The sequence below is a fragment of the Dermacentor variabilis genome, chromosome 1, assembly GCF_050947875.1.
Source record: "Dermacentor variabilis isolate Ectoservices chromosome 1, ASM5094787v1, whole genome shotgun sequence".
Taxonomy (NCBI): domain Eukaryota; kingdom Metazoa; phylum Arthropoda; class Arachnida; order Ixodida; family Ixodidae; genus Dermacentor; species Dermacentor variabilis.
Window position 1 is genome coordinate 269,483,802 of NC_134568.1, and position 19,671 is coordinate 269,503,472.

Here is a 19,671-nt window from a genome sequence, read left to right on the forward strand (position 1 = left end):
TTTAGCGGCACAGCCGCCAAGTCCACCGAGGAATGTCGAAGCACCCGGTGAGGCAGTTTTAAAGCCAGCGTTCCCAGGAGTGTCGCTGTCGATGGCTTCTGTCACGATGAAATGAGGACCACAGGCTCAGATAGTGGCGTTTGTTTTCCGCTCCCAAGCACCCGAAACTGGTAGGATTGATACGCGGAAAGTGCACCCGTCATTGCCACGGGGCGGCAGCTTGAATACGGGCATCGTTGTTGGCCAAGTTGAGGCATACGCAACAGGCAAATCCGGCATTGCCAATTTGTGAAAAACGGGCCGATGTAAGGATGAGATAGGAGACAATCGCTGGCAGTGGCTAGCTCTCTCGCGGATAAATTGGTGTAGGAACTACAAATCTGGTCAGTAAGTATAGCTGCCCGAGTGCAACGCCACAACGCAAATTCTATCGCGCAGAGTTCGCGTCGTGTCGGCTAAGGCCTTCGCTCGTACATGGTTTCGCTGACAAGCGACGAACGGGCGTGATAACGATTTTTATCGTGTCCCTCGATTTAGCTTGGATAAGGCTCCCATTCGTTTTTTTTTCTTGAAGCCACAGTTTCCGGCTCTAGAAGCTACCAAATGGAGTCGCTTGTGAAGATAAAAGTGACTATCGCTTTCTATCATAGAACATCTCTAGATGATAACTAGATGCCGGTACATTATTATTGCTAAAATTATAATTCAACGTACCTTTTTCTGTTATGTTATGTCATGTTATGTTATCTGCAAGCGGTAAGTATTGGGCGATCAAGCTTTATAGGCGATGCATTTAACCACTCTTACAGGCCATCTGTGCAGCTACAGTAGCGAAACGTACGTGTAAGTCTAGTCAACGTTTTACTGGAGCATAAAAATATGAGATTAGGGATACGTTTCAACAAATGAATGCGTTGTTAGGTAGAATGCTGCATCAACAATTTGCAAATTGGATATCAAACAATTCTCAAGCTGTCAGAAAAGGAAAATGGCGTAATATCCTAGTTTTCTAGCTTGTTTTTGCTAAAGCGCAGGCGGTGAGCCGATTAATGGGCTGGCAGGTTGGCCCATTCATAGAGAAAAATGAGGGCGAAATGGTGAAGAGAATAAATGACGGGCCAAAGGAAGACAGCCGGCTCCGCATGTAGCGCTCGAAGAGTTATGGGCAGTGCGCGTCGTGTCTTACACAAAAGCGTTCGAGCCGCGCTCTTTTTCTCCCTCTTTCGGGATCTGCCAGAAGGGGAAGCAAAACAAACGCGCGCTTTTCCGCCCCTGTAGCGAGAAAATAAAGACCGTGTCTAACTGTTTTCAAGGCACCAAATAAAAGCTGCGAGCAGTGAAACACATTCACTCACGAATCAAAGAAAGAGAGGGAACACCCCTGCCTTTTTTTTTTTTTTTCCTGCGGAGACTGCAAAATCTTGGGATCACGGCTCGGGTTTTGAACAAATTAAGCGACTGAAATGGTCGGCAAAAGACGTCGGCTGTTTTGGCCGGGCCAGCCAGGGAATGAAAAAGAAGCCAGCGCCGCAGCGGCGGAGTCCCAATACGGAATTAAGCTGACCGAACGCGGCGCCGAAGCTCTAAGGAAAACACAGGCCGGGATTTATGGCAGTGACGTCTCCCCCCTTCGGCTTTCGCGTTTGTCCCCCTCCTTATTCTTGGAAGCCGATCGTGACCCGCCTACGTGTTGTTGTTCAATTATACGCTAGGCTATCGGGAATAGGGGGGGAAGAAAAATGAACGACTTGTGTTATAGCCGCGACAGGCTCTTTGCTTTCCGCTCCTGTTGTTATCTCTCTGCTTTGTGTCCGCCGGATGCCCTTTGGTGCGCCTCTAATAGGCGGCCCGATTGTTCATGTACGCATTCATCGATCGAGGCCCCCATCTCGCGCCTCCCCCAGCGCTCTTTATCCTGCGCGCGCAGCTCGCGGCCTTTGACTCGCTTGCAAAGCTTTGAAGAGCGCTTGCGAAGCATTTAGCTCACTGGCTTTACGGGATTTAACGAAAAGACAACTCTCTTCTCCCTTTCTCTCCTTCCTTGCGCTACGGACGCGAAACCGTCGCTGCTAATCTACATGCACCGCGGCTGTCTTAGAAGCCCCGCACCCATGCTCTTCCGCTCAATTCCTTAATCACCGCGCTGTCAATTCAAGCAGACAGCTTTTTGTGCTGACTCTATCTTCATTCCTCAACGAGCGTAAAATAATCCTGGAGATATACGCAATACGAATACCAGGACCACGCGGCTTAAGGCGCTCGTCTTATCCATTCTCTTTGTATTTCTTTCTTCCTTACGCAAAGAGGTCCGCATATAGCAGCTCTCTTCCCTTTTGTTCCGTTTACGTAGCTCATTTCGGAAACGAATGGCGCATGGCTCTTGCTTATGTGCCGTAGTCACTTGCTTAATGCTCAGTCGTGAAATAGAATGCGCGTTTCTCGCTCACCCTGCACCTAACCGCTTCAGCGGTTGCCAGGATAATTAAGCAATCGGTCTTCGTAGTATGTGACGCGATTTTTTCTTGCAAGCATTGTGACGGAAAGCAATTTTCTTGGCAAATGCTTCTCTTATATAATTTTTGATGTAAGTGTTATATAAAAAGTTGAAAAACTTTTAGAGGTTCTCAGCTATGGAAACATACTCTCTCTTTTAATTGATAGTTACTACGCCTCATTTTTTGACAAATTTGAAAATTGTGAGCAGATCAAAGTAACTTCACATGCAAGTTCGGGTGAAGACAAGCCAATGGATGAGAGCTTAATAAAGATATCAGTCGAGATGGCGTAAAACGTTTTTTTGCTTGTATAATGAACACCGCAGAAGGCGCTAGCTTTTTTACATAGCCAAGCAGTGGGGAAAATTTTGTGGCAGGATTGCGCTGAACAATTGCAGTATCCACGTAGTAAGCGTATACCTTTTGGTGTTGAGTGATGCGGTAAAGTTGTTGTTATTCCACTCTTTTCTTCTTTAAGCTTAACATAATTTCCATTCGGCTCTGCAACGTTGAATTGTTAAATGTTGAAATTGAATAATATATATCGGGGATCGGCGTTAGGCTCTTTACTCCTCGTGTCTTGAATTTCTCACCGTACTTTTAAAAGTAGAATCTTTAATGTAACAAAACTGTGGTTTCTGACAGCCGAACGCAGGCAAAAGCAAAATGTAATAAAAAAGAAAAGGAAAGAAAGCAGGGCAATGGGAAGGCTCACTGAGTAAGTCAGAATTCATATAGTGCCCTGCTTCTTGAACAAGTTAGCCATAAACTAATTTCCGCAGGCTAAACATGCACTATTCGAATTTTGATATGTGTTAATATTGAAAAATACAGACTCGACAGGTCTCAAGAAACAGATTGGAGAAGGTTGCAAACCCGAACGTTCCGAAACCCAGTACACTTAAACAGAATAAATTCAACACAATACCCAGACGCGAGCTGCAAGCTCTGCAAACACGAACACGCAGACATAGATGGATGGATGGATGCAAACTTTAATGAAGGTCCTGAGGTACGCGACTCAGCGCGCTGCGGGTCGCTCCCATGTTGGGACAGTCAGGCCATGCCCGACCGCCGCATCGTGGGCCCTCTGGACAGCCCATAGTTGCGCCCCGGCATCGGGGCTCTTGATAGCGGAGAGCCACTTGTCCTTATTGATTTGTTCTGTGCCTCGTAACGAGGGGCAACGCCAGATCATATGGTGTAGGCTAGCGATGTCATTGCAGTGCCTTCAAGAACTAGTGGCATAGGTGTCGGGATAAAGCTTGTGGAATAAAGCCGGGCTGGGATACGAACCTGTTTGCAATAATCTGAGGGTCAATGCCTGCGCTTCTTGTGTGGAAGGGGAAAGTCTCTCCTGCCGAGATAAAAGTGCTGCGCAATTTCATTGTATGTGATCGGTTGATCTCTGTTCTCCACCACTGCGGGCCGGCGTTGTAGTTCTCCATAGTCGCGGAAAGCGAGACCTCGCGCCTTGGAGAGGGCCAGCTCGTTGAGATTTGTGGGGCCTCCCATGATAGATCCCATGTGAGCGGGGAACCACGTGAGAGTGTGTGTGGCGATGCTTTTGCCGTCGAGGATGCGACAGGCTTCTTTACAAACAGCGCCAACGCTGAAGGCGCGGATGGCTGCCCTGGAGTTGCTGAACATGTTGGCATGTTTGTCGTCCAGGAGGGCCAAGGCAATGGCCACTTGCTCGGCCGCACGCGACGACGCGCTTCGTACCGAAGCGGCGTTAACGGTCGAACCCCTGTGGTTGATCGACACTACCGTGAAATTGTTGCTGTTGCCATACTGGGCCGCAGACATGGCACACATCTTATGGAAGTGCACACAGATCAGATCAGTATATGTAGAGGACAAGATAGAACCGGACCTTCTCGAGGAGCGATGGCTAAGCGCTCTGACTAGCTCGGAACTACACGACCAGCTATGGGCTATCCAGCGGGCCCGGGCAGCGGTGGAAAGGCTATGCCTCACCGCACATAATACCCCGGGGGCCTGAGCCCGGGCGGGCAACCTCGCAGGTGCTTTTCCCATTAAAGTTTTTTCCGTCCGTTCCGATAGTACTAGTCCGCCTAGCCATGCAAAAGAAACTTGAATTGTCAACGCATGTAGAAATGCTCATAACGCGTGAACAGATTTTTTCTTTTCAACAACATGAGTTGCTGAGGTGCTCTTCTTGCTACCAAAGCAGCGGGCTTTCCCTACTTGTAACATTTATATTATACAAGTGGTCTGTGACGCCACATTTATTGCTTTTCGTACCTCACATAAATACAGGCATTTATGAAGCATTATAAGTGTAGTTGGCCTATTATTTATAAAGTTCTCTCCATAACTCTCGTGCTAGTCGCTATGCTGTGAGTAGCTTTAGTGTGTGTGTGTGTGTATGTATTAGCGTAAGTACCATTGGGTTTTGCGGCATCGGAGTGAGTGCTCTTATAAATAATGTTAGCAAAAAGGCAGTGACTGCTTACTTTCATAATTACTTCTATATGTTACTAAGAATAAACTGACCTCTTAGTAGAGTGAGACAGCCATAATCGGTAAGGGCTGTTCAGTTGACAAAAACAATTGCCCGGTCCAACTTGCGATGTGTTACCGCGCATGATGAAAATACTTAAGGGACTATGTTTATGATGCAATATTTCTATACTTAACAGCCTGTTCCACGCTCCTGAATGCATAGTTGCAGAAAACTTGTCTGACACATGCAGCGCTGAGCTTTCTGTATTTGTGGGAAACATTTATGGGCTCACTGTTTCAGTTGGTGTCCTTGAGATGAGGTCATAAAAATGGATACGCGGCAGTCAAACTGTCCCTCGCTGCAGCGGCCTTGCTGCGCTGGTTACTATTGTGATCACGTATGTCGTGTACTGACGCATGATTCGATGATCGCGTTCATAAAAAATGCGCTATACACAAGCGTATCTTTCATTCTACGAACTTTATCAAAGTCGATCCTTGTCTTCTTGCTCCATTTTTCCTCAGGGTTTCCTGTTTACCCGCATAACCATGACTGTCTGGTGTTCTCTTCCAGGAAAACCGAGTCCATCCATCACGTGGTTCAGGAACGGCAAGGTTATCACCAACCTGACCCGCACGTCAACCCGTGGTAACATCCGCAGTGACGCTATCATCTCGAGGCTAGAGCGTTCAGACCTGCTCTCAGTCTTCACCTGCCAGGTGTCCAACAACATCTCGGCGGCCGTCGCTTCGTCCGTCAAGCTCGAAATGATCTGTGAGTGGCAGTGCCTATAGACCAGGGAGCTTTTCTGTAGGCTTCTATCACATTCTAGTGCAAATATACCAACTTGGAGTAACAAATATTCAAGGTTAATTTCCGGACAAATTGGAGGTGACGCCGTTTTACATTGCTACGTTGATAGTTTTGCTTGATTTACGCGAAAACTCTTTCGCTGCTCAACTAAGGAATTTATTGTAGGTTTGCGGTTAAAAAGTGTAGACTCAAGAACGTGCTTTTATTTAGGTTGGAAAGTATTTTTCAAACGTCAGCGCGTTTTCCTGAAAGGCAGCACTACAGTCATCAAGTTCTAATGAACAATGTCAGAAAAGCCCGGCCACTTTGCGTTCAAAGTTGTTAGAACCATGTTATGATGGTGAGTTCGCGGCTGCTATAAAGCAGCCACGGTGTCCGAAGTGTGCCGCAGACAGGCAAGACTCGAATGGACCGACCTATAAGCGTGCCTCACATCAGTTCTCCCTCGGATCAAGATGCTCTCTTTGTGATGATGATGATGATGATGATGATGATGATGGTGACCATGATTATGATGATGCTGTTGTTTACCGCTTTTGCAGTGCGCCCTCTGGATGCTGTAGTGCGGCGCGGCGACACGCCCCTGTCAGCCGGAATCCCGGTGGAAATCGTGTGCGAAGCGATGGGATCCCGGCCGCCGGCGACCATCAGCTGGTGGCGCAACGGCGTCCAGCTCAACCAGACCTTCAACCACGTGTCGGCGGACGGCAACGTCACCACCTCGGTTGTCAACTTTACGCCAACGAGCGCCGACAATGGCCTACAGCTCATGTGCCGGGCCCAAAACCCGCTGCTGCCCGGTGCGGTGGCCGAAGATGTCTGGGTCATGCGCATCTACTGTAAGTGTACCCGACTGAGTGCAGGCGCGATACTCCATCTTGCAAAAAACTTGCAGTAGATAGCAACTGGCCCAGCAACTTGCGTGATAACCTCGATAGAAATTTTGCTAAAATTCCAATATTTTCCTTCCTCGCAGTACTAGACTGAAACTGCTAGATTTAATCAGCTCATGTTCAATGAGCATTCGAAGCAAAGGCCTACATCTACCAGGGAACGCGTTTGTGAGTGATCCTACGTAGCCCCGTGCCGAATGCGTTGGTTGATGTGCAGTTTCCACCGCATCGAGCCGGTTTATGAGAGATTCAACGCTGCAGCTATTTTTTTTTCTTTTTTATGCGAGCTTGGCTGCGCAATAGCAACATCAGCGCCGACGATGCCTTTGTTTATAATTATAGAAATTGGAATGTACATTTAGCGTAATCTACCTCCGCGGTACAATGAGTGTGTAATTGTAAGCGTGTTAAGTTCCTTGTGCATCAGCACAGACATGGCTCTGTTGGGAACGGAACAGAGCACGTTATCCGGAACAGACGCAGATACAGGACTTCGTTCGCTCACATGTGAACTTACATTTGCACAGTGTAACTCGAAGGCATACACCAACACTCATCTCCACAACTTGGATCCGAATCTACGACTACGTCTTCCGTCAGAACTATCTAGTGCTGAGGAGATGCTTCTGTGCCTCTTGTGGCTTGGCGTGGCCTTCACGAATGTTTAATCATTTCGAATCGGAATACCCAACAGCCCTCCATGCGATAACTATAGGTGCAAAAAAACAATCGCCGATGTTCTGTGGGAGTGTCCTCGCTTCAGTGCGACCCCGAAAAAACTCCAAAGAGTGTTAGACAGTTTTCACAAACGCCCGTTCTAGGAGGTAAGGGTACTGGGACAAGTGTCCGAGAGCGTCCTCAGCACAGAAGGCTTTTAAAGCGTTGTTGCGCTTCTTGAGAAGAACTGGTCTTAGAGACAGACTTTGAACAGTGCCGTATTCTTTTTTCCTCACCCCCCCCCCTTTTTTGCTATTGTTTCCTTTTTTTGTAGTAACTCTTTTCTATTATATTTGACTCCCCTTACGCCCTTTCTCGAGCACAGGGTAGCCAGCCGGTCTGAGAACTGGCTAACCTCCCTGTCTTTCCGCCTATTCCTACTTACTGCTTCTGTTGGGGACAAGAGCGACGTGAAAACATCAAATGGCCCATTGAGCGAGAAAGCCGGCGTCGGTAGCAGCGAAACGGCACCTAAAGTCCCATTGGCTGCGACGCCACGTCACGAGCGCGCCTCGACGGAGCAAAGCGGGTCAAAGAAAACACCTGCTGCCACGATATTGCGTGAGGGCAGAGGGCATCGCCGCGACGAGACGTCATCCGCGCGTTCCTTGTCCGCGCAAGCTGTCGCCTGCGTTCTCATTGCGCCGCGGCAAGGCCAAATCAAAACGCGCCAAGCGTCTCGACGCGCTCGCTTGCTTGCGAGGAGTTCATAACTCGAAGGACCGTTCAGCGGCGATCAATTGCACATTAATGATTTCACATTCACAACTCAGAAGCGCTTGGGTGTCCTCGGATTTTTGTCGCTAGATTCAAGATATTCATCCCAAAATGTGCCCCAAAAAACATTGGCATTGCTCTTAATTTTGTCCCGTAGGGCACAGAGATGGTTTTTAAACAAAATGGTAAGTTTAACGCCAGCGCATTTCGTAGCAGCTATTGCTGTCATTTATGTCGATACTGGGTGGGAATTAATGGGTGTTTGCTAAGTTTAATTTTTTTATTTATTTTTTCGTTTTCCTCTCTGTCATCTTTCTAACCCCAATCCCCCATCCCCAGTGTAGGGTAGCAAACCGGAGACTCATATCTGGCTACACTCCTTGCCTTTCCTCTTCATTCTCTCTCTCTCTCTTGCTAAGTAGATATATACTAATTACATCCCGGCAGCCGCTCCACAAGTGCAGTGTTTACTACTAGGCTACTGAATAAAAAATAACTAACATAATTGTACTTGTTATGTGGTTGAACATTGTGATTTATCGTGCTAATAATTTCTACCTGTTCAAGCAATTCGCACGAACAGCAGGAATTGTGCTGTCTACCACAGGATATTCTTTCTTAAATTTCTGCCGAAGGAAAGCAAAAAGAAAAATGAGGGTAAGTAGAATCACTATACAGGGTGTCCCAATTATCGTGCACCAAGATTTAAAAAAGATGCGACTGCCACGAAGCTGTACAGAACCAAAGTAATGTTATTTACCGTCGCTTGGAGATACTCAGATTATTTTTTGGATTCCCCGTAATTACACAATTTGTCTTAATTAATTATACCACTTCTCAAATATTAAATTAGAATAAAAGTGTCAATGACAAAATTGTAGAGCGGCATGAAAAACTCCCGCTACACCTTTCTGTTGCTCAGTGCGTGCGACATAGAAGTATTTTTCCGAGCGTGAAAGAAGCCCCCGAATGCACACAAAGTGCCTCGAGCACCCAGTCGCACGGCAATTTTGGCCTAGGCCGCGCCGAGCCGTCAGCCGCGCCCGGCGGCTGGCGACTCGGCGCGACCTAGACCAATCGCGTGAGGTGAAATTAACGCAAACTGAGCGCGCGTTTCGAACAACGATCTCCGATCGGGCCCCTGTTCACTCCAACAAACACCACGCGACACAGTCTAAGGCTTATTCACCAGCTATCCAGTCACAGCTTCGTGTTACGGACAAAACTGCACGTCTTCTGCTTTCTTTTTTAATTTTTTTTTCAGTCAACATCAGCCTGGGAAAAAGAAACTACTTTACAAGGCTAGTCTACGGAACTATGTTATTTGGTGCAGCAATAAAAAATTCGGGCGAAATGAGTAAGTTTGTTTCACATTGAGCATGTGGGTCTTACAGACAAAGCACGCTTTACAGGGTAGTTTGCAGTACTATGTTACGTGAAGTCGCAAAAAAAGTAAATAAATAAATGTGGGCGAAATGGGCAAGTTAGCTTTCTAATTGAAAATATGACCCTTACAGCCAAAGGACGCTTTCCAAGTCTAGGTTGCAGTTTACCTGCTAATATTGCGTACAATATACGACGGTCTTATAAACATTAAGTGTTACATAAAAGCGTCGGCCGAACACACGGCGCGTAGCGAAATCATCCCTTGCATGCTTAACATAAAGCTTTGTCCACCACCAGGATTCGAACTGTAATCGAACATGCATCCCCACGCAAGCCACACGCGCTATTCTCTGCGCTGTCGCGTAACATGCACGCTTGGCGATCTGCACAACTCGTAGCGCTCCGCACAGGCACTGAAAGTGGTCACAGCTGTGCATATATTTCGATGGCCATGACAGTCATTACCGAACGAACACGATGATGTGTGCATCGTGAAAAATTTTTTTAGAAGATCGCGGTCCAAATGTGACAGCCTGTTGCTGACAGTAAATGAGTTCAACGCCAGGGTAACCACTAAAAACTGCTTATTTTCTTTTATTCTTTTTATTCTTTTCTTTATTATTATTTTTAAAGCATTCGGCCATTGCTGTGAGGTCTGCATTAGGTTCTGTGTTGTATACCAACTTGCAAAATCAGACTGACGCGCTTAGGCATTATTTGTGGGGAAGCTCAAAGAGACAAGGGCAGTATTATTGGCTCTTTACTTCAGGACCAATTTTCAGACATTATTCACATACCATTTGACTGATGCTTTCGCCAAGTTTTTTGCAGTGGCGGCCTAACTCACAGTCGGGCTGTTTTCATGAAAACCGCAACACAGTTGCACTTCCAGGCTTCCATTGTAAAAATGACCATTCGAAGGCCAAGTAAATTGTTATTTCTTATTTTTGCCTACTTAAGATTTGTGACCCTCGTAGTGAGCGTGCTCCCACGCACTCTCACTTAGTAGACTATTCTGTGCAAGAAAAAACCTTTTTTGAACTTGACAGAGCACACGATAATGTTAGTCCTCGAGGCTTGTGGCACTGGCTTCTTTTTACGAGTAGTTCTGATTGTTTATTCCCAACTGACAGCTAGGCTTAAGCAGTGAAAACTCTACATTAAACTTCTCAGTTCACAATCAGTATGAAACATAGCAATGTTCTAGAAACATATTTCATCAGAAGGAAAGCTTGCACTGGCCTCACATCACTCATTGTTTCTCGAAGTTAAATGGTCGACGTTGTTTCGAGTTCCTCCTCTTATCATATGTCACCAGAACTTTGAACGAGGCACGCTGCAATTTCGGAAGAAAGACCGGTAGCCAGGAGTGGGTTGGTGCACCTGGCTTGCCAGGCAGCCGCCCGTCCACGTCGTCGTGGGAGGGTGCCTTGTTAGCGGAGTCGGCTCGGAGCAGACGGCCGCGTCTCCCGAGGCGTCTGCGACGGCCCAAGGGGGCTATCTTACCTGGGCTCAGAAAGAAGAGGGCGGTGGGGTGAGAGGCTCTGCTATCTCCGCAGAGCGAGCTACAGCAGTTCCCTGCGGCCTGAAGAAGATTCCGCGCAGCCCACTGAAGAGGCTTCCTCGCTTATAGCAGCCGGGGAGAGCAGCAGTTCTCCTTTGATACACCGGGCTGCGCTTCTCTAACGACGCTAAATCGTTTTTCACCGAGACGGAAGGAGAAAAGAGCGCCAATGTCGCAGCGGCCTCCCGCTTCGCGAAGATTAATCTCTGTCAGCGTCGTTTAAGGCGAGTGGCCGATTCCTCCTTCGCCTCATTCTCTTTTTGCGTGTGTGTGTGTGTGTTTGTGTGTGTGCGTGTGTGTGTGCGTATGCGCGTGCGTGTTGTCGCCCGTTCAGTTTTCTTTGCTCCTGCGTAGCCGGTTTAGCCGGAGCTTCGGTCACACCGACGACGACGAGCGGGCGTGCGTGAATTCAATCGCAGACTCCTGGCCGCCTTGATTGCACGTCGCGCTCATGAAACGCGGACGGCCGCCGCGCCGAGTCCGCACATTGTTGAGGTCGGGCCAGCGCACCGGTCCTCTATCTTTCGCGCCCCATTGCACCGTGCGGCAGGACAGGTTCGACCCCGGGCTCACGTTCTGCTTAGCTGGGGAGGCTCAAAAGTCCACAGCCACAGCGCCCGATCGATGGCTCACGCCCGCCGACCCATTGGCTCGTGACCGGACCGTTCGCCAGCTCTAGTCAACCGCCAGGTGCGACCCTGCCACCTCGGGAATGCCGGGGGATGTTTCAAACTCACTTCGCAAGCGCAGCGGGAAGGAGTGGCACTCGCCGTGCCCCTGCTTTCGCTCTCCTCTCAGCTGTAAGCCTTTTGCAATCTGAGAAAAAAGTCAATGTACCAATACAACACTCTCTCACCGCATGCCACCAGTAATGTGACGACACACATTCTCAACTGCCTTTATTTTAATTTTTTTCCCACAGACTTCTGAAGTAAGTGCTTACGCAATCCTCTTTCCATCAGTTTAGGGGGCTGTTACAAAAAAAACATATAGCACGTACAATACAGATAGCTGGGGTTCGATTACTCTTGAATGTTGAGCAAATATCCAGGGATGCGCAACACCAAGGGGATTTTACAAGCAGTTGAACACTTGGGAGAAACAGTGAACGGTGGGCAGATTTTGTGTCACATGGGCAGCGTATATATTTCGAGTTCGTCATGGTTGTACATGAAAATAAACCGGTTTGTTTGGGTATAATCGGTACAAAATCTTCGAGAAACCGCCCCTCTTTGCGCCCTCCTCGCTCCCCTCCCCCTCCACTTTTCCTTGCAACCAAGTAAAACCAGCAGGCGGGTTTAGCCTGGCGATCAAGGCCGGCAATTGCTCTACCCGAGTGTCTCTTACAATATCACTGGGATGTTTCACTACATGTCCATCAAACCAGTCTCACTTAAGAACGCAATAATAAGACATGAAGCTTTTTGCGGGCTCTAACTGATCCTTCTGGGAACACAGGTCCTTGCAAGCACGCATGCGGAAGGTCCTTCTTCGGCAGGTTCTCCAGTAGAGCGACCCTTTCATCTCGGTGTTTCGGGCACGACTACAGAAAGTGTTCAAAGCCTCCTGTCTCGTCGCATGCCGTACAGTTCGGAGAGTCTTAAATAAGCATGCTGGTTTACCAGCAGATCCTGTCCTTATTCGATATATAAGTGAGGCTTCCTCTAGACGAAATCTTTTGGTAACGCAGGGTATATGCGGTGGAATCCGAAATGACCCTAAGGGATTTCGAATGTCAGAATTTTTAACTTGATTACTCTTTGGGACCTTGACTTTGGGAGAATGATGGAGCGCTGCGTATGCAAGAGCATGAGCTTTTTCATTGCCAGCAGTACCAATGTGGGAGAGGATCCACTGAAACCTTACTGTGAAGCCTTTGTCGCCGAGTTCTTCTACGAGGGCTAGTTAATTTGTCCAATACTTTTCTTTATCTAAAAAGCTACGAGATATTGCTTTACGAAGGAAAAGAGCTGTAATAGCATGTCAAGCCTTTCCTTCGACAAATGCGTTCTCACAAGCACATCGTGACACCTTTGTGTCATTTACAACGTGTTGACCCCATTTTACAGCGTGTAAAGATTTCTCGATGTCGAGAGATTGACATTCCCTCTGACAAGTATTTTAGGCTTAATTATCGCACGCACGCCGTGGTGGCTTAGTAGCTATGGTATTGGGCCGCTAGGCCCGAGGTCTCGGGATCAAATAATACCAGCCTCGGCAGTCGCATTTCGATGAGTCAAACTGTAAAAACCCCTCCGTACTGTGTATTAGGAGCACGCGAAAGAACCCCAAGTGATCAAAATTAATCCGGAGTCCCCCAGCACAGTGGACCTCATAATCAGATCGTGGTTTTGGCCCGTAAAACCTAAAAAATTAATTATTTATCGCGCGAGGAACTGGGCTGGATACGCAAATAAATCGGCTGTTTCACTGGTGTGCCTAGTGCTCCAGTGCCTGCAACGCCAGAGTGTAGTCAGTCTTCCTTCTTTCGCTGTTTCGCACAGTCTTCCAATACTTGCAATGCCAGCCTCGCCCTCAGCAAACCGGCTACGTCAAGTAACCTTTGGCGACGTATAATTGAACGCGCCACGTCAATGCAGTTGTATCGCCACTCTTCTCAAGGATGCCAACTTTTACTCATTTCTAGGACTGGCATGCGATGTGAAAACAAGAAAAAATAATGCGTCATTGTGATCATTTTACTTCCGCACAAGGAGCATGCGTGCATGAAGCTTCTGTGCACTATCGGGTGGCATTCTTGTCATTAATGCAGTGAAGGACCGTATGACGGCGTATAGTGCACAATGCAGCGCATATTAAATTTATTTAACCTGGGCTGTCATGACCGAATTGTTGAAATAAAATTCACATTTATTCCTGCAGAACCTTCACACAGTGCTGAAAGTACCTTCGATTCACCTTCAATTTTTGTCCGTTACTATTTTGTTCACGCTGAAGCGGATTTTGAAAACAAAATCTTTCTCGCCTCTTGTGACTGTTATGTTTCGGAGAAAAAGTACTTTCCGTGTCTTTCGTCTAGGGAGGGGGGGGGGATAAACTTTTATTGTAGAACCAACCAGCACTTTATTATGGCCGGGCCTAAGCCTCCCATGAGGGGACGTCGACGACTTGCCTCGCCGCCGCCTCACGAGCGTGCTGGGTCGCCCAGGTTTAGTCGTCGAGGGCGGAGCTCCGCAGAGCCTCATGCAACCTCGACGAGAAGGTCGTGGTGTTAATGTGCGTGTACTGTGCTGGGAACTCCCACAGCATATGCGGAAGCGTAGCCGGGTAAATGCCACAGCACCGGCAGTTGGGGGTAGTGTAAACATCTGGGAATATAAGGTGAAGGCGGGCGGGTGAAGGGTACGTGTTTGTTTGTAGCAGACGCAGGGTGGTAGCCTGCGCCCGGCTGAACTTGGCGTGAGGGGGGGGGGAGGTTCGGCGACTGAGATAAAAGGCCTTAACGAGATCGTTCTAAGTGGTCAGATTGCCATTGGTGTTCAAATCGTCTCCATGACCCCGACACGGTTGACTAGGCCTCGCGCAATGGAGTGGGTGACCTCGTTGAGATTGGGGAGGTGTGGGTGGACAGGGCCCGCATGGGCCGGGATTCATGTCAGGGAGATATGCTTACTTTAGAGCGTGGTAGAGGATACGAAGAACTTGGGGAGAAATGCGGCCTTTGCTGAAGTTAGTGACGACTGAGCGAGGGTCACACACGATGGTGTGACAGGTGGGATCTAGAGTGGCCAGGGCGATGGACACTTCTTCAGCCGTGTCGGCAATAGAGATAGTGACGCTGGAGGCGTGGTGTAGGACTCCATCGGGTGTGTAGGCGGCCCCAAATCATGTGCCGTGGCAATATTGGGCTGCATCAACAAATGTGACGCCAGGTACGTGAGCAAGGGCTTTTGTGATAGCTCCGGCCCGAGCTTCGCGCCGGGCCCTGTTATAGTCAGGGTGCATGTTTCTAGGGTCAGGGTCTGTATAAATCCAGCTGCGGATGTCAGTCGGGATCGGTTGTTTGGGGCCCTGTTGCTGATGGTAGGTGAAGGCAAGCGTGGATAGAATAAAGCGTCCCGTTTGAGTAAGGGTGAGCCGTTTAAGCTGGGAGCGTTGTTGGGCTTGAATGAGTTCGGCAAGGGTGCTGTGAACTCCCAGTTGGTTGAAGAGTTCAATGCTGGTGTATTGCAGGAGGCCAAGTGCTTGCTAGTAGACCCCTCGTACGAGGTGTCGAGCTTGTTTTGCTCAGCCCGGTACCAGTTGAGGTGCGCAGTAACGTAGGTAATATGACATATGACAAAGGACTGCAGGAGACGGAGAAGGCTTTCTTTTTTGAGTCCCCCTCGTCGGTTAGAGATACGTTTAAGAAGGCGTAGGGTGTTTAGAGATTGGGCACAGATCTTGTTGAGAGTCAAGGCGTTGGAGCCGTTGGTAGAGATGGTGAGACCGAGGACCCAGATACTAGGGACGTGTAGGATAAGACTGCCATCTTGAAGGCGTAGGGTGATGGCGTCACAGGGTCGGTGATCAGATTGGTGTTTGGGAGGACGACCCCGCTGAATGGGCTTGTAGAGAAGAAGCTCCGATTTAGCCGGTGAACAGCGCAGTCCGGTTCCTTGGAGATAGGCTTCAACCATGTCAATCGCCGTTTGGAGGGCTGACTCCACTTGACGATCACTGCCTCGTCTAGGAATGTCAGTTTTTTTACAAATCTTAGTTCAAGTTGCGTGAAATATTTTTTATATTGTAATCCAGTTGTATTAACAGCCATCGCGGCCTTAATAACGTTCCAGTCTAAACGAAAACAAATCAGTCGATACATTACTTTGGCATAAGTGCAGTAACAAATGCCCTTCATTACTGAACGAAAGCCGTTATTGCAGTGTCAGTATCAAAAAGCGTCATAGATTGCTTGAGAACAAAGCGCCTAAAGCTTTATGGCTGCAGTAAGGCGGCATCCTTGCCTTGAGTGATAATCATATGCACTTATATACCCATGAAGCTTAAATGTGTTATAAAAGTTTTAGTTATATTATGTACCTTTCACTTCCAAAAGCCCATTCACGCGGACATGTGGGACCTCCAATCTGCAGGATGCCAAAGTATCTAGATAAAATTAACCCAATGCAGATAAAACTCATGAAAGTTAAATAATCTCATCGCCAGGTGTGCCCCATTTTAGCCTTTTACTCTTCTGAAACGGAAGTGTCCCATAGAAAGGCGCTAATTTTCGCCTTCCTTATGTCCTACTCTTCGTTCCAGTCAACATAAACGAAAGCAATAACATATATCAAATTTCTGGTGCCCTCTAGAAGTTATTCTCCATGGTCGCGAACCGTAATGAACAACCATCCACAAACGTCCAGGACCACGCCCTGCAACCTCGGCTCCGACTCGGAAGAAACCGAGTCACCGATGGTTCTGCTGCGGTTGCGTTACACCCACCTACAGGCTGCGCACACACTACGCTAGTTTGCTGTTTCCAGTGTCATTCGGGGAACACCCGCGCCTGGCCAATTCCCTGGTGCACCTTTCTCGAAACTTCTCTCTGCCGGCGAGACCGGGCAGCAGATGCGAGCGGCGTTCGCAGGGCGGGCCTCCAGCGGCGTCGCTCCGGCCGCGCTCGGCCCATACGTCGAAGCAAGCCGTCGGCGCTGGGTTGCCCAACTACGTGATTTTCAATCAATAGAGCTGTGATTAGAAGCAGCCAGGAGGCTGCGCGTCGCTTTAATTGTGTTACGCGCGAAGCTTGACGGCGGGGAGATTGAAAGGGGGCTCGCTGGCGCGCGGCCACCGGATCCGGCGAATTGTTCCCCTCCAAGCCGACCTGCTTTTTTCACCCTGCCGGACGAAGGAAGATAAATCCGCGCTTTGTACTTCTTATGGGCTGCCTCGAAGCTCCGCTGTCGCTCCGGCTGGTAGCAGTTTCAAAGAGCCCCGCGTTGCATTGTTAGTCCCCGCGCCCTACGCTATATAGCCTGATTTCGGCGCCTGCGTTCCTTACTTTCGTTACTTTTCCAGCCTGGTTACTTTCGTGCTTCTCTCTTTGACTGCATACTATGACCGCTGTGGCCGGCTTGCGTTACTCACCTAGACAGCGCGCACACAAAGCACGCCTCTCCTCGTTTGGAAAACGAGGCCAGCAAGAAGGACACCGGCCTCAATAAGCCTTTATTTCGCTAAACTCAATTAGAAATGAGCTCGTTTTCGAAGTCAATAGAGACTTCTTACACAAGAGAAAGGTACGCAAAGCTACGGAGAAAGCGAGAAAGAGAAGAACGTTTCGTAATTACAGCATTCAGCACTGCCGTGCCGCTAAAACAGAAGAAAAGCACAAGGCCGGCGATGGTATGGCTCAGCAGGGAGATTGTTTGCGGAATACATTCCGAATAATATTACTCTTGTATTATATTGTATGCCTCTCTCTCGTCAGTGTAGTCCCAACACTCGTGCTTTCTTTCCCCTTTTTGCGCACCGCGACCTTTGTGCAAGTGCTCAGCTTACCGAGCATTGCCGAGCAGACCGAAATCAATAAGAGGTCCCCGCTATTGCGCCCCGGACAGGCGAACGAAGGCCGAAAGAGCAGTCGCAAGACCGATGGGTTTTCGCCGCCTCTATTATTGTTCTTGAGAGCTCGGGATCGGTTTCCCAGAAATCTTGCCTGGGACCCAATGAATGCGTAATTAAATGTGTCGCCTCTGCTTGCCGACATGTCCACTCTGGCTTAATGAACATAAATTGCTTCGTTATAGTATCACCGAGGAAATGCAAAACCACAAGCGTGAACGAAATTAAGCACGTCAGTGGATTCCTCCGCTGCAGATTCCTCGCGTTCGATGCACCTGATGTGTTCCGAGAGGTTGGTGCAAAAGAACCTTGCCTTTGCGAGCGCAGCGTTCTTCGCATTCGTGTGCCGAACGTCCAAGACATCGAGAATGTTCGTATGCGCTTCGAATTCCATAAAATGTCTTATGCAATATCACGATTTGTTTGCTTTTTTTTTTTAGTTGTTGTATTCGGGTACAGCAAATAGTCTGGGTGTGTACACGTCTTCTTTTTTTTCTCTCGCTCTCCTTCTCAGTAAGTGAAAGCCGGCACGCAGGCGGCCTAGAGACAGGTGCCCGACAGACTAGACAAAAAACCGTCAGCTTGGTGCCAGGCTTCGGTTTAATCTCTCGAACGTTGGCCTGCGATAGCGCGCGCTGAGCGGAGCGCTGGAGCATGCTGCAGTGGGAACTCGGGCGCGCCCCAACTGCGGTGATGCGATGTCAGTGCGGGTGCCACTACCGCTCTTGCGTGCCAGGAAGTCGAGTGGTGTTTGGGCGTATTGTAGGCGGATGAATGTCGTTCCTTCTTGTGGCCCAAAATGTGCCCCTGATATTGCATTCGTGTCCATATCATGTACAGGTTGGGGGTACTTGCGTCATGCAGAATGTTACCTACTGAGTGATAAAATCTTCCTGGCGTCGAAAAAGAGATTTATTCGTTTTGCGTATTCCTTCCCCAATAACTTTGGATCGGAGTAGTTGACGCGACATGGTCATAGGCCTAATCGGCGCTGTGAAAACAGTGATGCAAGAAACATTTAAAGTGCAAGTGCTAGGTGAATACAGTGATCAACCAGTCTGTATTTGTGCATCCTCCTTTTTTCGGGTGCTTGAAAGACCTTTTCTTTTTTTTTTATTATAGCCCTCGTCTTGTATGTGTTTCTTGCGTCACTGTTTTCTTCGTACTGGTTAAACTTAAAGCATTTCTTTTTTATTCTTGCACTTTTCTTGGCTTTAACCTTCTTACAGACATGGTATCTGGCACAGGAAGATATTTTTCCTCTTATATTTTTAACGAAGAATATGTTCGCGCAACTTACGTCAGACATTTTTATCTTGCTTTTTATTTTTTATTGTTCAGTACAGAAACAGCGGGTTCTTCTTACTCTCTTTTCCTTTTTTTATCTTTCTTTTTTTTTCTATGGCTGACTTTCAGTGCTGCAATATGTACCAATTGCATTTCAAAGATACCGCGCTAATTATTTGTGTCTTTATTAACAGTGTGGTAGCACCCTCTGCGAGTAATTAATACCGCATCGCCGTCTAGGGACTCGACGTAAGGATTCCGGGTCTGCATTAGTAGAAAGTTATTGCGCTATATATGTTTGTAAGAGCAGATCCTAACCAATAGTGCGGTTTGACATAATTAGAGAAGGAGACCACCCAATGGAAAACAGCACTTATTAGCGGATAGCTTTGTGCACCCATAAATAAGGCAAACAACGGTCATAACTTAGTTGCACAGACTTTAGAAATTGCGAAAAATAAAAAGTAAACGTTAATGCAACTATAATGCAGTATAAGTAGAGGATTCCGGATTGAAAAAATTATCAGAAAGACAATCTTCAATAAGCTTTCGTTCAAAAGTTTTATCGTAAGAGAAACAAAGAAAGAAAGAAGGACAGAAAAGGTAGACATTGGTCTTCGGATAATCGCTGAGAAAAGTATACCTCACATTTTAAATATTTCAGCTTAAAACACTAATAAACCATAGCCACAGCAACCAGGCACGACTTTCTCGATAAACATATCGCGAAACAGCAACATCTTCAGCAATGCTCAAACA

At 47.9% G+C, this 19,671-nt stretch overlaps 1 protein-coding gene across 1 annotated transcript in view; it reads left to right on the forward strand.

Moving 5' to 3' along the window:
• Positions 1-5,513: 5,513 nt before the first annotated feature.
• Positions 5,514-19,671, forward strand: part of LOC142567099 (nephrin-like) — a 102,982-nt gene continuing 88,824 nt past the window's right edge. Inside the window, exons 1-2 of the mRNA XM_075677820.1 lie at positions 5,514-5,739; positions 6,321-6,617. Coding sequence (XP_075533935.1) covers positions 5,514-5,739; positions 6,321-6,617 — 523 coding nt within the window. The remainder of the gene's footprint in view (positions 5,740-6,320; positions 6,618-19,671) is intronic.